The sequence below is a fragment of the Megalops cyprinoides genome, chromosome 7 (assembly GCF_013368585.1).
Source record: "Megalops cyprinoides isolate fMegCyp1 chromosome 7, fMegCyp1.pri, whole genome shotgun sequence".
In the NCBI taxonomy this organism is placed as follows: Eukaryota; Metazoa; Chordata; class Actinopteri; order Elopiformes; family Megalopidae; genus Megalops; species Megalops cyprinoides.
The window spans coordinates 37,904,524-37,927,992 of record NC_050589.1 but is presented as its reverse complement, the minus strand read 5'-3'; the positions used below and the strand labels follow the sequence as shown (position 1 = coordinate 37,927,992).

At 41.6% G+C, this 23,469-nt stretch overlaps 1 protein-coding gene across 1 annotated transcript in view; it reads left to right on the top strand.

The window, feature by feature from the left end:
* Positions 1 to 5,681, top strand: part of phf8 (PHD finger protein 8) — a 32,661-nt gene extending 26,980 nt beyond the window's left edge. Inside the window, exons 17-22 of the mRNA XM_036532898.1 lie at positions 369 to 487; positions 826 to 1,160; positions 1,252 to 1,347; positions 1,526 to 1,635; positions 1,902 to 2,259; positions 3,368 to 5,681. Coding sequence (XP_036388791.1) covers positions 369 to 487; positions 826 to 1,160; positions 1,252 to 1,347; positions 1,526 to 1,635; positions 1,902 to 2,259; positions 3,368 to 3,456 — 1,107 coding nt within the window. The 3' untranslated portion in view covers positions 3,457 to 5,681. The remainder of the gene's footprint in view (positions 1 to 368; positions 488 to 825; positions 1,161 to 1,251; positions 1,348 to 1,525; positions 1,636 to 1,901; positions 2,260 to 3,367) is intronic.
* The last annotated feature ends 17,788 nt before the right edge of the window (positions 5,682 to 23,469 follow it).

Sequence of the window (23,469 nt, the reverse complement as noted above, 5' to 3'; positions counted from 1 at the left end):
TTTGCTTCAGCTGTCTGGCAGAAAGAAGTTTCAAGGTGGTATCGCTGATAGACTTAACTAATTATTACTTATTCCTCGGTGTGTATTATGGCTTGGCTTTGCACAGTGCTCCCATAACATTAGCAATGAGTGTGTTATAAAGATACACTCTAGCACTCAATTCACTTTCAATTAAACTTGCTTTATTGGCATGCCAAGATCATTCCGAAGCATCATACAAATAAGAATGATCATGTACACCTATCTGATTAGGACATCCCTCTCTGTATGCTGTCCAGTTCAGTCAGGGTATTGTGTTATGGTTGGTGTTGGTATAACTATTATGTGGCAGCTGTGCAATGTCTTCTTTGTGTGCTCCCTTTGTATAGGAGGACTACAGTACCGATGAGGACTCTCTGACTTTACAAGGTGTGAAAGGGGGTGCTGGGGGAATTCTGGACCTGCTGAAGGCCAGCAAACAGGTGGCTGGTCTGGACTCTGCTCTTAGGTATGCTCAAATTATGTCTCTCCCCTTCACCCTCTATCTGGGTCAGTGTCTGTCAGCCTCAGAAATAATTTTATCGGTTCTGCTGGTTCAACCTTTAGCTGGAGGCTTCTGTACATGTTGCGGTGATTGCTGTTAGAGTGCTTGTTTTCATACCCATTTCCGCTGTAGAGCTGGAACCACCCTGAAGTGATGCAGTGGTTGGCAATTTTACTGTGAATTTGTAAAATTTTTGCAGGCATGAGGGCTGAAGTTGACCCATCGTGAGTAATGAATGCAGTTAAAATGGGTATTGACTAACTCCTTATATATTTTTCTCTTTCCCTCCCTCGTTCCTGTAGCGAGGATGCCCCAGCTTCCCCGAGCACACGGGACGCCATACAGGGCATGCTCTCCATGGCCAACCCCCCTTCCTCGGCATCCTCATCCTCTTCCTCGCTCTCTGTCTCAGGAAGCACAAGCAAAGGGCTGGGCAGAGCAAAAGAAAAAGGGGGAGCACCCTCTTGGTGGGCAGGGGGGGGCCAGAGGAAAGGGAGTGCTCCTGAAAAGAAAAGCACCACCCAGCGGCCCGGGAAACGGCCAATCAAACGGCCGGCCCGTCACTTGAGCGACGATGGGGAGGACAGTGTAGATGAGCAGGAAACCCTGGGCACCTGCTTCAAGGATTCGGACTACAGTGAGTTGAAACAACAGTGACAATCTGTGCGTGTACGTACACTGATTCTTCTGCTGCAGCCATAAGGAAATCTACCTTTTCTCTCTCTCAGTCTATCCCTCTCTGGAGTCAGATGAGGAAGACCATGCCATCAAGTCCAAGATGAAGAGGAAGAAGAACTCGGATGACATACCATGGAATCCTAAAGGTGTCTGATGTTTTCTCTTTGTCTTTATTCTTATTAAAACAATTAAGAAGTTCGTTAATCAACATGAGAAGATAAAGCACCATGTTGATCTTAATCCAGCCATTTTTTGCATACATATTTGTGTACATCTGTCCTCATACTATTCTCACCACATACACCCCCTGCTCTCCCTTTTCAGCCCGTGTGACCCCCACCCTGCCCAAACAGGAGCGCCCCCTTCGGGAGGGGGCGAGGGTGGCATCTGTGGAGACTGGCCTTGCTGCAGCTGCTGCCAAACTGGCCCAGCAGGTGAGAGAGGAGCATAGCTGTGTTGAGAGCATGAATACAGTACACATGAGCGTAACACACAGCAGCTTTACTACAGTGCACACACATAGGAGCATAACACAGTAGGTACACCTCATTGTCACTGTATGCACCTATTCATAGTTCAGCTATTCATAACTAAGGTAGTTATGCTGCTAAATACTTTATGTTCCATGACATGTAGATCTTGCTTTGTTGTAGTTGTTTTATTATATTAACACAATTTCAAATATATCCATTTTTCCCAGGAGCAACAGAAAACTACCAAGAGAAAATACACCAAAAAGCGCCCCCCTGGTTCAAATGCTCATCAGCTCCAACCTCCATCAGTTCCCTCCCCTGGGTCCCCACTGCCACAGCCTGACCCCCCCTCTGACTCTGGGGTGGAGGAGAGGAGGGTGGAGTCTTTCTCCGCCAGCCTGTTGGACCATGAATACACGGCAGGGCCGGGGCCATTTGGACAAGGGGGCCCTAGAGGGTCAGGAGCCATGGCCCCAGGGGTGTTCCTCTCTTCCAGACGGCCGTCGCTTTCCCCCCAGAACAGCAGCGGCCTCTCCCCCTCCTCCCACTCTCCTGCTGCAGGGGCCAGTGCAGGAGCAGGGCAAGGTAATCTCTCTCTTTCACACACACACACACACACACACACACACACACAAACGCATGCATGCATGCATGCACACACTCATGCGCATGCACACACAGCATGTAATGCCTGCACACACCTTTCTCACTCTTGCACACTGCCTTCAGATTCTACTCAAGGAAAGTGTTTTGTAAGGGATGTGCAAAGACTAAAGACAAGACAAGAGGCAGATACACTTTTGAGAGCTGGACTGGGGTTAAATGACCAGGAATGGCCTGTGTGGTGGGCCCTTAACAAGCCATTGCTAGAAAAAGAGCTGTCAATCTGCAGTAGAGCATAATGGGTTTGTAGTCAGTGCTTTTCTGTCTGTGATAACTCCCTCCCTTTGGACCTCAAAGGGAGAGAATTTTTTTCTTTGGATTTAAACCGTGGTTGCTGTCTGTTGGAAGTAGGGCTGTGCCATATCGTATCGTCCGTGATATACTGGTACAATTCCTCTCCATGGTCAGGATGGTCAGGATTAAGTTTTATTTTTATGTATCAATGTTTGTGTTTGCACGGCTCTCAAGACTGGATGCTGATGTGACTTGTGGCCAAAAAGAAAGTGTTGAATGGTACTATTTTCATATCGTCATTTATATTGTCGCCGCAAAAAATGCCATGAAATATCGTGTTATAGTTTTAGGTCTCTATCACCTACCCGTAGCTGGAAGGTGTCTGTGCTTTTTCAGAGGTCTTTTTATTTTGGCCTCTACCTTTATTCTGGCCTCTGACCTAACTAGAAAAGTGAGCTGCCAGTTGTTTAGTTTTCAGCTGGGTAAATCAAAGATGGCAAAGATCTGCAAGAGCAGGGCAGACCAGATTGAGCACGATCAAGGGGAGTAGGACGGCTTGTGAAAAGAAATACTAGTGTCCTTCACAAATTTAAGAAGGAGGAAATATTAGCAGATTTTATTGGTCACAAAATGTTATTGATACTTCAGTATATTGATACTTTTACATATTTTCTTAACTTTAAAATCATGTTTCATTCTTGATCTGAGTAATTATCTCTTTTTTTATGTTGTGGTGGGCTGCTCTGTTTAGGGACCAAATAGAGTTTTGTTAAAGGGCAAACTCTCTTTCACACAGGGAAGCGTCTGAAGAAGGGGCTGGCTACAGCAAAGCAGAGGCTGGGGAAAATCCTCAAGATTCACCGCAATGGCAAACTCCTTCTGTGAGGGCTGGGGAGAGAGGTCTTTATGTGGAAGAGGGGAGAGGGACAGAAGGGGCAGAGTTTATATTAAAGTGGGTGGGGTGGTGACAGTGACAAGGGTTTCTTTTTTACATTAATGAAGGAGGAGCAAGGAGAGGGAGGGGTTATGAAAGTAACTCTGTGTGTGTGTGTGTGGGGGGGGGTTTGGGGTGGTAATAAACGTGTGTGTGGCAGGGAGATTGAGGTTTTATTTAGAATAATAGGCAAAGGAACAGAGTAAAGGGCTGAAAGATTAGACAGGGTAAAATCAGTCGGGGAGAAAAAAAAAGAGGGTTTCAAAGGAAAAGGGAGAGTTGAATGTAGGCTTGTTTGTTTTATTCAGGTAAAGATCTCATTCCATCCCTCATCCCTCATCCTTTCCTGTATTATGTCCCTCAAATGGCACTCTTGCATTCTCCATCCCTCCCTGCCCAATACCCAGAATCCTCACCACCTTTCCATCTTTATGCCTCGAAGAAAGAGTCATGGTAGTTGAGCAGTTTGACTTTCTAAAGGAAACAATGACCTGGAATTTTTGCTGGGAGGTGATATTACTGAGTAAAGTGTAGTGTTAGTTGCAATGGCCAAACACGTAGGAGTTTGCTTCAACAAGAGTATAGTAGGCCCTGAGAAAGGTCTCAGAAACACAAATAATGCAAAGTGAGTTTGTGAAATGGCATTATTTGTCAATGAAAAAAAACATCAGACTGTATAATGTTTTAGCAAAATATTATGTAATTTTCTTTATATGCTGAAAATCATTTGTTACGTGCATTAACCTGGTCATTTGTTAAGGAGAGAAAGGTAGCCTGTGTGTAAATGGCTGGTTATTCTTAGATGGAGGCACCTGTTGGTCTGGCTGTGTTTGAATGTATGCCACTGGAAGGTATAAAATTGCCACAGAAGCAGTGAACAGGATAAAATGTACAAATTTAATAACTGGAGAGTAACGTTCAACACCCTGTCGGCTCTCTGGCTAGCAAGAATATGATCAATAAGGCAGCTACTCATGATGCTGTGGCTATGTAAAGCTATCTGCCAGTACTTCATGCAACGGCGCCACTACACACTGCTTGAATATTGTCCAGCCAAAAACATTATGTTCTCTCTCTCTCTTGCTCACTCACCTGCTCTTTGTCTGACTCTTTCTCAGTATTGTTGTGTCTTTCTGTTGTAATTTTATCTTTCATAAAGCTCCTCATGGTGCTGGTGATGCACAGGCTTCAGAGTACTGTGGGGTGACAGGGTTAGAGGAGATGAAGGATGAGTAGACCTTCCAAGACCGTGAACTGATGTAACTGTAATATCTCATTATTCTGACAGCGCTGAGTGAGTGAGAAGTGTACCACTGGGAGAAGACAGTGTGCATGTTTGTGCACATGCGTGTGTGAGACGTATAGCCTGTGTGAGAGCTAGAGGGACTGGGAGTTTGAATGTATAATGTTTGAAAGGGAAAATTGTGGAAGGGCGGAGAACTAAACTCAGTGCTGACTTCATTTCTATTGGGTTTTGTATCCAGCTGGTTTCTATGTATGGTGTAATGTTTCGTACAGCATACACCTGTACGTGTTTACTAACGGTCATGGGCTGACATCTGTCTCCTCTCCCCTCTCATCTCCTTTATTTGCTTCCACCTTTTTTGTCTTTTTCTCTCTGCCTATTTATCTCCAATATCCCTTTTCACCCCATGAAAACCTTGATTCCTCTAAACTGGGCCTGCTGGAGGGCCTCAGTCCCACAGGTTCCAGCACTCTTGAAACACTCTCACATGTGGCAGAACTGGCAGTTATGGCCATAATTATCTGAATTGAGTACTGAAGTGTATAAAGTGTACAAGAACCAGGGCCCTCCTGCTTGATGGTGTTGACTCTGTGTAGATTTAAGTTAATTTTCCTGTTGAATATCATAAAAAGAATAGAGGCAGGAAGCAGAAGTCCCCTTGTAGACCTGAATTACCCTGCACGTTTAAAAGCTAATTAGTGTTACTATCTCCATTGTTTGCTTTTTCCAATTATGTTTTAAAGTTTTTTGCTGCATAACTTGATTTTAATTATGTTTTTAGACATAGTATTTCTGTGTTCACCAATAACACAAAGCAGACTTGTAGATGTCTTGAATTTTTCCTGTTCTGGCTTTGACTGCCTACCATCAGCTTAATTAAACTATGGAATTTGGTGTAATATAGACATTAACCAGCAGGGGATTATAGCAGTACATGTTGTGTTCAGTGAGCAGTGCAGTTTAGGGCTGGGGTCACGGTAGTGTCAGGTCTGTAGCTTAAAGAAATGAGAAAATGGGGATGTTAAAGTGGGGTGGAGATAACAGGTTGTTTATGTACATACAGTAATTGGTGTCACTTTGTTTTTGTAGTTTAAAGAAGATAACCCTGTTGTTCTTAGAATCCTTCTTTATAAAGAATGTTTGGGGGGAAAATATGGAAAATATTGAGTTCAAATGAAAGTTATAGATGATGAAAAGTTACATACAGCTGTTTTGGTTGTAATGAGGTAATTAAGCTTTTAAGTCTTTAGTTGGCTGTTTGTTGTTATTGCTATTATTATAATGAACTAATTTTTACAATGAATAACTTACATTCTTTTACAGTCATGTGTTTGTGTTTTGAATATTATTTTGTTGTTAATATGAATAATTTTCCTCTTTCTTGTAAACACATTTTGTTAATGTTTCATTTGGAGGCGTAGGGGGAAGAGTTCAGTTTAAAAATATTTTTTTTAAAATTAGTGATTCATTTTTCCATTTTCATATCCAGCCCTAATTTACATCCTGTGGCTTGTGCTGTTCTTTTTATGTTTCCTGGGTTCAGGTATTTTGAAGAAAAAAAAACTTCTCTGTGTTGAATACTGCTGAATCGGCTGTGTCCATTGTGTGCAACTATTGCAGGCACTGTTTCAACAACATGTGGACAGCTATCCTCTGATTCTTACTTTCTGAAATGTACATAGTTGGTTATAATGAGTTGTGGCTAAAATATTTTTGATTTTGTCTGTAAAATGGACTTTGTAGCATGGCTTCACTGGGTGTTTCAAAGCGAATCCTGGTGTTGGACTAAATTATATCATGAAAGTGATATATGTATGTGATTGTATGATTTAGTCCTAGATCATGGTTAATTGGCAGAATGAACCACACCCATTTATTTACACACACACACACACACACACACACATATATATATATATATATATATATATATATATATATATGTATATATGGTCACCATCTTCCTTCTGTAGTTTTACATTTTATCTGTCCAGTAATGTTATTCTCTCAATGTGTTGTTTTCCAAATTGGATTTTACTGTACATTGACAGTACCTCTCAGGGTTTATTTTGTATCTCAAGCAAGATTAGGTACAGTTTTCACTTAAGATTAAAACAGTAATACTGACAGCAGTGAAATAGCTACATAGCCATCAAAACTGTAACCCCAAAACCAGGTTTAAATCCAGTGTCCATTTTCAAGTATCGTATGCAAACTCCAATGTTGAAGTCTCAGTTTCCTGGCTGATTTTCATTAAAAAAAAAAACAAAAAACAAAACAAAAAAAAACATTTAATGGATTTTCAAACAAACTCAATAAAACTATTTTGTAGAAACCCAGTTTTAGCTTGTGTGTGTGGGCTCTGTTAGTGTGTTGCCTTTTTTGACTGTGGCTCTTGGCCTTAGTGGAGCAGCTCTATAATTTGAATCCTAAACCAACCTTAAACCAGGCTCACTCAGAACTGGTTGAGTGAGGATTACCATCCACCCTGACAGAAGGTTGTAAGTTCAGTCCTGTGCCACCATACAAGAAAAGATACACACCATAGCCTGTCTCCATGGCACCAGCACAGCTGACAGACACTTGGTTAATGTGCTTGCCATCGTCTGCCATCTTGTTCAGGTGATGTCCTGTCATGTCCAGTTGCCTCAGGCTATCAGGGTTGGAGATAAGTGGGAATACAAGAGTATGTGGTACAGTAGTAAAATGTCAAACCAGGCTGTGTTAAATATATGAATACAATATATATATATATATATATATATATATATATATATATATACACCATATGGACAAAAGTATTCGGGCGCCTGACCATTACACCAACAGGGACTGTAATGACATTGTGTTCAAATACATATACTTTAATATGGAGTTGGTCCCCCTTTTGCAGCTATAACAGCTTCCACTTTTCTTGGCAGGCTTTCAACAAGATTTTGGAGTGTTTCTGTGGGAACTTGTTCCCATTCATTCTGTAGAGCATTTATGAGGTCAGGCACTGATGTTGGACGAGAAGGCCTGGCTCGCAATCTCCGTTCCAGTTCATCCCAAAGGTGCTCGATGGGGTTGAGGTCAGGGCTCTGTGCGGGCCAGTCAAGTTCTTCCACACCAAACTCATCAAACCATGTCTTTGTAGTCCTTGCTTTGTGCACTGGGGCACAGTCATGTTGGAATAGAAAAGGGCCTTCCCCAAACTGTTGCCACAAAGTTGGAAGCACAGCATTGTCCAAAATGTCTTGGTATGCTGAAACATTAAGATTGCCCTTCACTGGAGATAAGGGGCCTAGCCCAAACCCTGAAAAACAGGTGTGGCCAAATACTTTTGTCCATATATACACACACACACTCTCACTCAGTGACCACTTTATTAGGTATACCTCTCTAATACTGGGTAGGACCTCCCTTTGCCCCCAGAACGGCCTGAATTCTTCATGGCATGGATTCAACACGGTGGTGGAAACATTCCTTTGAGATTCTGCTCCATGCTGACATGATAGCATCACGCAGTTGCTGCAGATTTGTCACCTGCACATTCATGCTTACACATGCTTACACATTCAGTACACTGAACTCAGGAACACTGTTCCTGGAACCAGTTTGTGATGACGTGTGCTATGTGGCATGACGCATTATCCTGCTGGAAGTAGCCATTAGAAGAAGGGTAGACCATGCTCTGGCCAGTCTCCTCTAACCTCTGTCATTAACAAGGCATTTTTGCCCACAGAACTGCCGCTCACTGGATGTTTTTTGTTTTTTGCATCATTCTCTATACACTCTAGAGACTGTTTTGTGTGAAAATCCCAGGAGATAAGCAGTTTCTGAGATACTCAAACCACCCCGTCTGGCACCAACAATCATCCCACGGTCAAAGTCACTTAAATCAGATTTCTTGCCCATTCTGATGTTTGGTCTGAACAGCAACTGAACCTCTTGACTGTCTTCGTGATTTTATGCATTGAGTTGCTGCCAGATAATTGGCTAATTAGATATTTGCATCAATGGTCAGGAGTACAGGTATACCTAATAAAGCGGTCACTGAGTATATATACAGTTTTGGCCTGAAGTAAAAAGACGTTAAATCAGATTTTTTCCCATGTTCATTTAGACATGGTAACCCACAATTTCAAAGTAAAAAGAAAAGTCAACTCTTTTCTGAATATTAATTTTATATAGAAAACTGAAAACACCTCGGTTGTATAGGTTTACACACCCTTTGGGAGTTTGCGCTCAGGTCTTGCCATTCACCATCAAAATCATGCCCAAAGCTAATTGACTCCACCTATGACCAACTGAATTGATTCTGATTAGCTCATGATAAAATCGCCTGCACCGGTGGGTGGTTTTGGCAGGTTTCATTGTTTCGTAGGCCCCTTTCAGACATGTACTGCAACCCTGAACTTATCTATACATTACCCGAAGGAGCTGTATGTGAGAACGCAAATGTCCGAATCAGTTGGACTGGACATTAAACGGACTTTGCCCTGCCAGCTCCCCAGTACAAAGTCCGTGTGATGTCTGATTAACTCCATGTGTGAACAGAGCAGGTCATTGACCGGAGAATTCAGTGAGCGAATGGACGTTTTGATGACGTTTCTATCAGGCAACTGGCGCAAAACAGGAAGAATACAAACATCTGCTTCGTACTCTTTTCTGCTTGCCTGTATATTGCTTTCCACTCTTTTGTTGATATTGCGGATATGTCCAAATACATGTTGAGTCCAAGGTAACGAGATAGCTATAGCTATAGTGCCAAAACTTGTCTCTTACGATGATTAATAACATTGGTTAGTAGTTTATTATCTGGTTAGTAGCTAGCTAAGCTGTAGCTAAGTCATACAGATAGGTCACCAGTTCACCTATCTCACTATGCCTAACATAGCAAACAACAAACACTTACCTTCCTGTTATAATAAATGTATAATTAATAATAAATTATGTGTACCGGTAACACCATATGGATGGCTATGTGTGATATTTTTTATACAGGCTACCCAAAAGTGCAATAGCTATGTTCTCCTTCTCCCCCTCCTTGCCACATTATGTGCCCGTACCACCGAAAGTAAGACATTGAAAAGAAAAAACCTGAAAATACTTCAACTCACGAATACTTTTAGTGAACTCTTCAATACTTTTCACTGGTAAGAATGCAAGTGGCGACTAACTGGAAAATACCATGAGTAAATCTGGACGTTTCTAAACTTGCAATGATTTCACGCAAAAATGTAACATACTACAAATGTAATCATTAATGGTCGCATACTGGGTACTACACTGAAAAACAGCATGCAGTATACAGTTTAAACTTGTGTAGTATGCAGTACACAGTATGCTGTAGGCGGTTTCGAATACAACCACTGCGATTTCTGCAGTGTACTTTTTGCGTCATGTCCTGCCTCCTGCACGCTCTACCCAGGCACCACCCCTTGCCTAAACCAGACGGAGTATTTCCAGTAGGTGAGAATGTCCAGAGTTCAGATGTGAAAATGGCTTTAGTGTGTGCCAATGTCAGGACTCAATTATGGGCATCAAGGAGCTACCAAAACATGTCTAGGATTGAATTGCTGAAAGGTACGGATCAGGAGAGGGTTATTGTTACATATTGGGTGATTCTAAATGATCGTATGTGCCGGTCACGGTAGTTAGTTGAGAATTGCATCGTTCGAAAAGGTGATATACACCGGCCACTTTAGTCAGGAAGTCCAAGATATATATGTCATTGTTGCTTGACAAGAACTAAAGCATGTAAGCTATCCAGTTCACCAGAGTAAATGGTTCCTGAGCATTAATCCTGCAGTCGTCCCCTTCATTTAACAGCACCCAACTTTACAGTTATAAAAAGATATCAAAGGCTGTAAGTATACCATGGAAAACATTAAAAACCATAATGAAGAAATTGATTAAATATGGCACCATCAGGACCTTGCATAGATGAGGCCAAGCTTCCATGATGGATGACCTTGCAAGGATTGGCCACCATATGCACATGGCAACAGTTTCATGTGTTCTCCACAATTCTGAGCCATAGGGTAGGGTAGCAAGATGGAAACCTCTTCTCACAAAGAAGAACATCCAGTCTCCTCTGAATTATGCAAAAGACACTCTAGATCTCCTGTTGCCATGTGGACCCCCTAACCCCCTAACCCTAAAACCCTAACCCTAACAACCCTATTTTTTTTTTTAACAAGTATTTTTATTGTTTTCAAAGGAATATTAACATTGAATACTGAAGTACAATTGTGAATTCCCTCAATAGTTTCCCACCCACCCCCACACAAACACTCATGCCAATATTAAACAAATATGTATACATTGTACATATACAATACAAAAAAAGTAAATAAATAAAGTAAAAAAAAAAAAAAATTTCACCAATTTCAAAATAACCTAAAATAAAGATATAGCAAGAATCTCAGTAAAAAATAATACTCATTTGTGCTGTCTATTACTCAGAAGGGAGAGAAGTAAGTCTATCAAAATAATTTAACAAGGGGTCCCAGGTTTTGTAAAACTTTTTGGCAGTGGATCCCTTTAGAAAGTATTTGATTTTTTCCAGCTTCAAAAACATCATAATATCTGAAAGCCATACAGAGGCTTTAAGAGGAGCTGTGGATTTCCATTCTATAAGTATTCTCCTGCGGGCTATGAGAGTCGCAAAGGCTATGACGCTCTCTTTCCTGCTGGGCATTACCATATCTTCTCCTAGTACCCCAAATATCGCTGTTGCAGGGTTGGGTTGCAAGTGTAAGCCAAAGGCCTCATTTAATATGTCAAATATTGATGCCCAAAACTGTTTTAACTTGGGACATGCCCAAAACATGTGGGTTAAGTCTCCCTGGGCCATCCTACAGCGATCACAAATATCATCAACATCAGTATATATGTGGGCCAGTTTCACCTTACTATAGTGCATACGATGTAGCACTTTGAACTGAATCAAGCTTAAGTGTGCACAAGAAGAGGTTCCGTTCACCCAACTCTGTGCTCTATCCCAAGTAGCCTCAGATTTGTCAGTGCCAAATTCCTCTTCCCATTTGGTTTTAATGCTATTCATCGTCATTTCCTGAGATGACATGATAGACTTGTATATAAAGGAAATCTGCCCCCTAAAGGCCAGAGGTGTGTGAAGTATGTCATCTATAACTGATCTTTCAGGCATTTGTGGGAATGAAGGAATTAGAGTTTGAATAAAATGACGAATTTGAAGGTATCGGAAAAAATTAGATTTAGAGATAGAGAACGTATTGGAAAAATCAGTGAAGTTAGGAAAGATTTTATTCATAAAAAAATCTTTACATGTTCTAAGGCCATGTTGATGCCATTGTCTGAAAGAATCATCCAATTTTGCAGGGGGGAATAGATGATTATCACAGATTGGGCTATGTATGGACAAATCAGATAAATTAAATGTTTGCCTAAACTGTATCCATATCTTTAATGTAGAAGTCACTACAGGGCTGGAAGAAAAGGTGGCAGGAGAGAGGGGGAGTTTTGAGGTAATTAGAGCAGCAAGTGATGTCTGTTTACAACTCTTTCCCTCTGCACTACACCAGTCAGTTCCAGGGGTCTGGAACCAATAGACAATTTTCTGTAGGTTTGCTGCCCAATAGTAGCACATAAAGTTTGGAAGTGCCAGACCACCTTCCTGTCTGGGTCTTTCCAGGAATGCCCTACGTAGTCTAGGAGTTTTGCCCCCCCATAAAAAATGTGAAATTCGCTGATTTATTGAGCGGAAAAATGACTTGGGGAGAAAAATTGGTAAATTTTGAAATAGATACAAAAATCTAGGAAGCACATTCATCTTAATGCAATTAACTCTCCCTGCAAGTGTTAGATATAAAGTGTTCCAGCGTTGGAGATCAAGCTTCAATTTCTCAAATATGGGAGAGAAGTTAGCCTCAAATAGTTTAGAGAAAGAAGGGGTAACATTTATACCTAAGTACTTAAATCCTGTCTTGGACATACAAAAGGGCAAGTCTGCCTCCTGGATCTTTGATGCTTGGTCATTTACAGGAAAGCATATGCTTTTTGAATAATTTATTTTATATCCAGAGAAGCTACTAAAGTTATTTAGAATATTCAAAATGATTGGTGTGCATGCCAGTGGATCAGTTATGTAAATTAAAAGATCATCGGCGTACAAAGAAATCTTGTATTCTATCCCCATTCTGTGTATCCCGTCTATGGATTGTGTAGTTCTGAGCTTTATTGCCAAAGGTTCTATTGCAATAATGAATAACAAAGGGCTTAAAGGGCAGCCTTGACGTGTTCCTCTAGATAAAGGAAAGTATTTTGAGCGCACTGTATTAGTGATTACTGCCGCTTTTGGAGAGGAGTACAATAATTTAATCCATGAAATGAATTTTGGACCAAATCCAAACCTATGTAATACAGAAAACAAATATCGCCATTCAACTCTATCAAACGCCTTCTCTGCATCCAGGGACACCACCACTTCTGGGGTGCCCCCAGATGCAGGAGAATACATAACACTTAAGAGTTTGCGAATATTGACGAATGAGTGACGGCCTCTGACAAAGCCTGTCTGGTCTACTGATATTATATCAGAGATTACACTATTGATCCTGGCAGCTAAAACTTTTGACAGTATCTTTACGTCTGCATTCAGTAAAGATATAGGCCTGTATGAGCCACAATCTGATGCATCTTTGCCCGGCTTCAACAAAACTGTTATTAGAGCCTCTGTGAGGCTCTGTGGTAAACATGACTGTTCAAAAGAGTGATTAAACATGTTAAGCATTAAAGGTGTCAGTTGTGAAATAAATTTCTTATAAAACTCGACTGGAAAGCCATCAGGCCCGGGAGTCTTTCCAGTTTGCATATCCTTTATTGCACTCTGTATTTCCTGCGCTTCTAGAGGTTTTTCCAAATTTTCCTTATCATGTTCTGTCACTAATGGGATGTCAATATTTGCTAGAAACTCTGTCATATGAGAGGTATTTTGAGGAAATTCTGATGAGTATAGTTTTAAATAATAATCTCTAAATGTGTCGTTAATTTCTTGTGGGTTTATTGTCAGTTCCTGTTGAGTTTTTCTAATGGTTGGAATAAGTTTGGATGCAGCCTTGCACTTTATCTGGTGGGCCAGGAGGCGACCTGCCTTCTCCCCATTTTCATAAAAGAATGCACGTGACCTCAACAGGTTTTGTTCTGTCTTCTCTGTAGACAAAAGCTCATATTGCGCTTTCAAGTTCAATTTCTGTTTATATAATTCAGGAGTTGGTGTCACAGAGTACTGTTGATCAATTTTCAAAATATTGTCAATTAGTGCTTCCTGTGTCTGTTTTCTCTGTTTATTTCTTGATGCCATAAATGATATTACTTGTCCTCTAAGAACAGCCTTTAAGGTCTCCCATAATAATGATGGGGATACTGAATCTGTCTGATTGGTTAAAAGAAAGTCATCTATTGCTTTTGATATGTATTGACAAAAAGTTTCATCTGAAAGTAATATTGTATTCAGTTTCCATGTTGGCTTTGTAGAATAATTGAGTGCAAAATTAACTTCAAGAGTGAGAGGTGCATGGTCTGATTCAACTATAGCAGAGTAGTCTACAGTTTTTACAGCGGGGAGAAGGCGTTTGTCTATGAAAAAATAATCTATTCTGGAATAGGTCTGATGCACATGTGAAAAACAAGAAAATTCTTTTTTACTAGGATTGAGAAATCTCCATGGGTCGGCACAGCCTAATTGATACATCATAGTAGACAGTTCCCTGGACATTTTAGATGTTTGTACAGTTTTGGGGTTAGAACGGTCCAGAGTAGCATCTATAACACAGTTCATATCTCCGCCAAACACTAAAAGATGTGTATTTAAGTTAGGTAGCAGTGTCAAGATCTTTTGGAAAAATTCTGGATCATCCCAGTTGGGGGCATACACATTAACTAATACCACGGGGGTGTGGAAAAGATGACCTGCTACTATGATGTAGCGCCCCTGGGGGTCAGAAATGATTTCTGAAGTAGTAAATAAAATTTTCTTGTGGATCAGTATAGCTGTTCCTCTCGCCCTACAACTAAAATTTGAATGGTACACCTGTCCAACCCAGGTTTTTCTTAACAAACTATGGTCTTGAGAACGCAGGTGAGTTTCTTGTAAAAATGCTATCTCTGTATTCAGTCTTTTCAGATGACTAAAAACTCTAGCTCTCTTTACAGGCCCATTCATACCTCTAACATTCCAGCTAATGAAACGTACTGCAGACCCTCCTAATCCGGTTTTACTTCCCATTAGCCTATGTTCTGGTGGCTAGGCCTATATGAGCAATACAGACAGCAAAATTTGCAATATTCTTGTGGATGTTAGTACTGAGACAAACTTTGGTGAAAAAAGAAACATAGAAACATAAAAACAATAGCAATAATAAAACTCTTGGCATTTTCCCATTATCCCTATTATAGAACAGAAAAAACACTAGGTTCACCCTCAGAACATGAATGAACCGCAGCCCCCTAATGCTTAAACTTCCAATAGTCCTTCTTCACGTTTTACTCTCACATTGCTCTCCATCAAAATAAGTTCACGCACACTGGCATGTTCCTGCTTTGCACAGTTAGATAGGCAGCATCGCCTAATCAGTCCATTTTGTAATGACGTGGTTAATTCCAATTTAACTAAAACAATCTTATAAAGCAAACTACAATAGCTGTAAAACAGCAAAAATCGAATAGAAACAATGCCCAATAAGCAGGCTGGCATGTCAACATAGGCAGATCGTTTAAAACAGAATAAAAATCAATAAATAAAGAAAAACATAGCCAGGGCTACTAGAGAACATGTGTCACTCTCAAGTATAGGCTACATACCTTAGCCTGCGCATGTAACGGATTAAACCAGTCCAATCAAGTTCTTCAATAACATAAGCCATAGAATTCAGCCTAGTCGTCGTCATTCTTATCTTCTTGTCTCTCCGTAGGTTGATACTTAGAGATCCGGTTGTCATAGAACTGCTGGGCCTCTTTGGGAGACGTAAAGATGAACGTTTGCTTGTCGAATTCCACTCGGAGTCTGGCTGGATGAAGTAGACTGAATCGCACCTTTTTCTGATACAGCAGCTGCTTGACGCCTTTGAATTCTGCACGTCTTTTCGCCAAGGTTGCAGACAAATCAGGGTAGATCCGAAGCTTGTTAGTACCCAAAAGCACGTCATGCGTCCGGGCCCACTGTAAGGTTTTTTCCTTCTCCTGAAATCTGTGAAAGCAAACTACAAGAGCTCTGGGTGGTTGTCCTTCAGCCGGTTTTCGAACAAGGGAGCGATGCGCTCGTTCCAGTTCAGGAGGTGCATCAAAAACGTCCGGCATGACTTTCATTAACATGTTGGATACGAAATTCACTGTAGACTGGTCTTTTTCGCTATCCTCTGGAACGTTTAATATCCTCAAATTGGCCCTTCGCGATCGATTTTCTAAGTCGTCCAAGCGGTCAAGCAGAGACGCATTTTGCGTTTCAAGATATTTTATCTTCTTCTCCGCTGCATTAAGAGCAGCAAAGTTATCTCCTGCTAGGGCTTCGGTAGCGTTTAGCCGTGTTTGGAAACCAGCTACAGTCTCTGTTAATGCACTCACCGATGCCTGAAGAGGGGCTATGGATTCTTTAATTAAGGCCGAAATGTCCTCTACCATGGAAGTTCGTTGTTTGCCAAGCTCCGCGACAAGTTGGGTCATAGAAACCGCATCAGAACCTCCTTCACTGGAAGCCTTGCTAGCCATGGCGGCGAGTTTACCAGCAGTAGTAACATTGGGTTTTGGCATAGCTGTATTTGTTCGTCCTTTAACCATGCCAGTCGGTACAGAGTGTATATTTCGACGAAAAATAAATAAATATACAGCAGATGACAGATTTTAGAAATTAAAGTTGGATTCAGTGGCGTTGTTGAAAGATATTGAAAAGTTTGGATGGGAGCTCTGTTTTCTAGCTGCCTATCCTCTCATGGCCAAACCGGAAGTCCAAAACTAACCCTAACAACCCTAACCTTAACCCTAACAACCCTTACCCTAACCCTAACAACCCTAATCCTAACAACCCTAGCTCTAACCTCAAGCCTGACAACCCTAACCCTAACCCTAAAACACTAACATTAACCCCAACAACCCTAACCCGAAGAATCCTAACCCTAACTCTATCCCTAAAACCAACGCCCTAACCATAACCCTAATGCTAACCCTAAAACACTAACACTAACCCCAACAACCCTAACCATAATACCCTAACCCTATCCTTAAAACCAACTAAACACACCACACACAACCACAACACCACACCCGCACACAGCAGGATGGCAGCCTTTGCAGAGACTACCAGGACCCTCTTCAGGATCATCCAGGCGACGCATCACCTACATAACCCCGCAGCTTTGGGACCCAGGAGGAAACCACCGGCCAGCCTACACAAGAAGATGCAGGAACTGGCCACCCTGGTTAGACCAGCCTCCCTGACGGATGACACCATGGTGAAGCTGGCAGGGAATGCCCTCAACTGGCTGCATACATGCATGCAGATCCTGGAGGAACACTACCTCAAGATCCTGGAAGACCTCACAAAGAACCTGGAAAACACCCACCTAGCAAACTGGATGGAGGCATTCCAAGTGGCAGCCAGGCGGGCCAAAAAGAAGTTTAGCCGAAGACTCCACCAGACCACCCTGGACATCACCATGGAAACAGTCGCACCCATCGTTGGACCAAGAAGGACAACGACTCCACAGACAACACAGACTCACAGCCCTGACACAGTTCACACCAGAGGCACCCCAGGACCAGGACCGGTATGAGAGGGAGTGGCCGACCCTGAAGCAGACACACTCCCCAAGAGGCCCTACCCCGCCACGAAACTGGGAAGGACCCCACCTGCCACACCACCTCCCAGGGAACAGAAGAAGCAGTGGAAACCAGAGCCAATGGAAGGACTGGTAACCAGAACCACTCCCGCAGCGACCCCAGATGACACAAAGGCGAGACCAGGACCACTCCAGCTCCACTCCTACCCCCACCCCAACCCTAACCCTCCCCCTACCCGTAACCCTAAACCTACCTGCTCCCCCACTCCCACCCCCACCCCCCACACAACCCGGGGCTGGAGTAGAAGAACAGATCTTCCATCCTACAGGACACCCCCGGTCTAACATGAAGACCAAGAAATGGGAAAGCAAGCCCAATGTCATCTTGGGAAATTCAAACCTCTCCAGGATCCAGTCATACACCAGAAGAGACCTCCAGATCAACAGCTACTGTGGAGCATCCTTCTACCATGCAGCGGAAGTGAACCCTAGAGTGCAGAAGGTGGTCTTGTCCTTCAGAATAAACAACAAGGACCAGCACCCATGGAAGACAGCTATCAAGCAGCTACAAACCATACTAAGGATGGCCAAAACCACCTTCCCGGGGGCAGGTAATCTGGATTCCACTCATAGACCACTACGGGAACCTGGAACTCGGCCAGAAATCCAACATCAAGGAAATGAACGACCACATCCGGAGGAACATGCTACACATCCCCAAACTCCTGGAGGACACCTTCACTACCACACAGGACGACATCGACTGGACAGGGGATACAGCAACCAGGATTCTGGACCATTGACTGGCACATTTAAACTGAGCACCCCCACAAGCCCAAGAACAAGCAGGGAGGGGAATAAGAACATCGTACTCCTAGCAAACAACTTCACACCCACACAGGCACACCTGAACCTACTCAACAACGGACTATCATTCATACCCACAGTAGACATCCGCAGAAAACAGAAGGAAACCCTCAAAGGAGAAATCCAGGAGTTCCACAGAAAACTCAAACTGGCGGCCTTCTTCGAGGGAACAGAAACCACAACACGAACACCGTTCACACCAACATCCAGCTGGGAACCCAGAAAGGACCAAATCACTGAACAAATTATACAATGTATAACAGAGGACCACACCCGGATCAGGACACTAAACCCCAGAACACACAGGGACAAAGACAATCTCAGCAGAGTAGAAAGCCAAGCTCTGCAGGAACTGACCAACAATGAACAAATCATCATTAAACCAGCAGACAAGGGAAGTGCCATAGTCATCATGGACAGAACACAATACATACAGGAAGCATACAGGCAGCTGAACAACACAGCACATTACAGAAAATCGGACAGACCCATATACCCAGACACAGCACAGGAAATACAGAGCATCATACAGACACTATTGGATAAAAAACACATAAACAAAAAACAAAGCTTCTACCTGAGGGGGGAGACCTAGGATGTTTTACCCCCTCCCTAAAATGCACAAACTGCCAGCATCTTCGCCAGCACCATATGAGGTCCCAGCAGGGAGACCCATTGTCTCAGACTGAGTACATAGACCACTTTCTTAATCCACTCTCCACAAAACATGACAACTACATCAAGGACACATATGATTTTGTAAACAAAATCAAAAACACCACAGAAGCAGAAGAGGCCATCCTATTTACCATTGACATTGACAGCCTATACACAAACATAAACACAACCGCAGGACTAACAGTAGTAAGAACCTGGATGGAGAAATACCCGGACAACAGCCGCCCAAATACAATTCTCCTACAACTCTTAGAAATCAGCCTAACGAAGATTGACTTTGAATTCAACAAGGAGTTCTTCCTACAAATCAGTGGCACGGCTATGGGCAAAAAATTTGCACTGGCCTACGCCAACATTTATATGGCACACTGGGAGGAGATTGTATTTGAAAAATGCCCCAAACTACCAGCACATTACTTCAGATATTTAGATGATATATGGGGAACATGGACACATAGTTTAGAAGATTTTAAACACTTTGTAGAAATCCTCAACACACACCACACATACTCAAAACATAGACTTTCTGGACACCATCACATACCAGGGACCCTCATTTCCCCAAACACAGATCTTAAGACACAAAAGTCTTCTTTAAAGAAACAGACACACACGCACTCTTACACAAGGCCAGTTGCCACCTAAAACACACTTTCAAAGGATTAATCAAATCCCAATTACTGAGATTCCACAGGATCTGCACACAAACTACAGATTTTGAAGAGGTCACCAAATCCCTCTTCACAGCATTGAAACCAAGAAGATATTCCAGATCCTTCCTCAGACAGGTCCGGAAAACCTTCTTGGCTACAAAACAACAGGACACAAAGAAAATCATCCCACTCACATACTCGGCATTCAGCCAAACAGCAAACAGGAAAACAAAGCGCAACATAACCAGCATCCTACAGAACGCCAACTTGCTCCAGAACTACAAAATCAACTCGGCCTACAAGAAAAACAAAAACCTAAAGGACCACCTGGTAAGGAGCAAACTACCATAAACAGAATACCCACACAAGGCCTGGTATTCTACAAACATATAACCACAGTCAAGAACAACACAACAAGCGCAACATATCTCACTAAACAAAAATTGACTATTGACACAAACAATTGCATACAGTACAATGTCATACAGTGCACTGTGACATAAAATATGTAGGAGAGACAGGCAACACAATTAGAACTAGATTGGCCCAACACTTATATAATATCAGAAACCACAGAAACACCAGCACACACCTAGTGGCCCATTTCCTCCACCATGGACTTGCATCACTGGAAATATCGGGCCTTCAAACAAACATCACCTGGACACCAGAAGAAAGAAGAAGGGCAGAAAAACACTGGATCAGGAAACTCAACACAACGTTTCCAGGAGGATTAAACAAACACACATAACAATGCTAACCCTAACCAACAACCCCAACCCTAACCCTAAACCTGAACCCTAACCTAACCCCAACCCTAACCCTTACCCAAACCCTAACCCCTAACCCTAACCCTCACCCTAACCCTAACCCCTAACCCCAACCCTACACACAAAAAAATCCAACACTAGGGTAACAAAAAACTGTCTACCCAAGGGCTCCAGTACACTGAATGGCCAGTACAAACTTTTCTTTCCTAAGGTGCCCTCACAGAGGACAACTTTTCCTAACCTAAATGCCTAAAACCCTATCCCTAATCTTAACCCTAACCCCAAACGTAACCCTAATCCTTAAACTATCCCTAATTCTAAAACTCTAACAACCCTAACCTTAAACTCAACCCTAATACTCACCCCAATTCTAAAACCCCGCTAAATACCAATAATATAAAACCCTAACCTCAACCCCAAGCCTAAATTCTAACCCTAAACCTAACCCTAACCCCACCCTCATCTCAACTCCAACCCTAACCCAAAGCACACATTCAAATCCACAGTGGAATGGCTGAAAAAAGGAAGATCAATGTCCTGGAACCCCATTGAATATCGTTGGACTGGCCTGAAGAGAGTTGTTCATCAGCGGTCCCCCCTAGAATTTAACTGAACCCCATCCCTTCTGCAGAGAAGAATGGGAGAAAATTGCAGAATCTAGATATGAAAAGCTGGCAGAGACTTATCCAAACAGACTCACTACAATTATCAAAGCAGAAGGTGCTTCCACCAAACATTAATTTAAGGGTATGAACACTTATGCAACCAAGACATTCAAAGTTCATTTTTAATACTTTTTTTTTTAACTGAGGCATTTGATTTTCGCTTAGATATTGTTTATGTGTAAATAAATTTTTAGTCTAACCTCACATGTCTTGATTTCAGCCTTTAAGACACAAATTTTAAAGGGTGTGCAGACATTCTAAATCAGCTGTGTGCATATGTATATAATGGGAAAATGGCCGTACCCGATGAGTCCCCATATGTACCCCCATTTAACCCCTTGATTAACCCCCCTACACGTTTTCCAATGTACATGACACGTTTCTACCATACCATTTGAAAAATATGCATATTAAAATGGTCAAAATATGCATATTAACCAATGTATCATCAACTGGAGGAATGATCCATATAAAATTTGTCATAATCTTTGTACCTATCCCAATCTGAATTGTTCAGAACTGCAAATCAATGGCTGATAGTAGCCAATCAATTTGCATAACTTACACATAAACATTCTTTTTTTGTACTTAAAAAACAATGCAGAAGAATTGTCTCACAAAGCGTACCACAGTTTTCCATGAAGTATATTATGTGAAACTTTTTGGTCATGCTGTGCCTAAATTGCCAAAGTTGTTGCACCCAAAAAAAAGGAGAGTCATGTTAATTAATTTGTGCAGGCTGTGAAAATTTAGCTTTTTCTTTGGTTCAGAACAGACATTATTTTCTATACAATGCATCAGAATCTCATTAGTCTTTGCAGTCTTTCAGAACACTATGTGAAGTCTCCACATTATTTCAATTTTATGGACAAGTTATATGATTTTGCAGCACCTTTGTGTTCAATTTTCAATGTGCTCCAAAAGTTATACGTATTTCAAACTTCAGAATCCCCTACTCACCAGTAATACATTCAGTGAGAGTAAGAGCCTTCAGTCTCATTTTGTTGGCCATTTTGAATTGACTGTCAAACACTTAAATCTCAACTTCTCATGACGTGTTTGGCGGATGGGTAAGAAATGTGATATCTTTAAGCACTGTGAAAAGCTCTAAACCGCAAAGGAATAGTAGCTGTAGGAAAACGTTCCCATAATAGTCGATCTGTGTGTGGGATGTTCTCATAAATATCAAAATTGTCAAATCTGGTGGACACACATCATGGGCTATTCTCTAATAGTGGTGGAAATTTGAAAGCAATATAATAACAAAAAGGATAGATGCTAGTAGCAGTTGAATTTGTACAAATTCCGACAGTTTAAAAATTTTGCACTCATGGATCGTAATCCAGTTTATATTAATTTTTGTAATCTGGGATATGATGTATATAAATAGCAGAGGAAGGATATCCAAAAACATGGCCATCATGGGCCAATAATGATTGATTCCAATATGAAAATATTATTAAGCTATGTTTGAGCTTGATGAAACTAGGACTAGTAGAATAACAATATGTTTGATAGCCAGTTATTGATACAGCAATCTCTAGGTAGCAGTCAAATTCTGCCAAGTCAACTGTCAACTGCCAACACTGTCTTTGCTGTCCCTCATGGTTAGGGTATGTCATCCTTCTACTGTGAGATAATTTCATGCATTGAAAACAATTCAAGTTCTCTTATATGGCACTATAATCTTTTCATTGGCATAATTATTCAATATGTAGAACATGTGTGATCTTACTTGTAAACCCCCATATCAGTCCTCATGTTTTACTTTTACAGTAGCATTTACTTGTATTGTGAATTGATTCAGCTGAATAAATTAATTCAATTGGACACTGGCATTTTTGAGAAATATTGTGTTTAAGATGTTATAGCCCGGTAACAGTAACAGTGCACTCTGGTCTTTCCAACTATAATTCCAGATTTGAGGGATAGAGTAGTAATGATGTTGCATGAGGACGCTGAAATGTGTCCTTGATTTTAGCTTTTCTTGCTAGGGTATGAGCATCAATTCAGAACAGGTGCAGTACAGATTCTGTGACTGCCATCTCATCTAGATGGATTATAGTCAACACTATTGGACTGACAGATCTGTGCAGCACTTGCTCCAAACTGAGGGTACTTCCAAACAAACTTTACCTTTTTTGCATTTACATTTGCTTTATTTCAGTCCAGGAAAGCACTTGAAATTCATCAGCATAAATGAATAAATGAAAAAAAATGAATGAATTCAATTTTGTTTGTTTATTTAGTACCCTTTGGCAGATGTGGACAATAAATCTAGTGGTTTC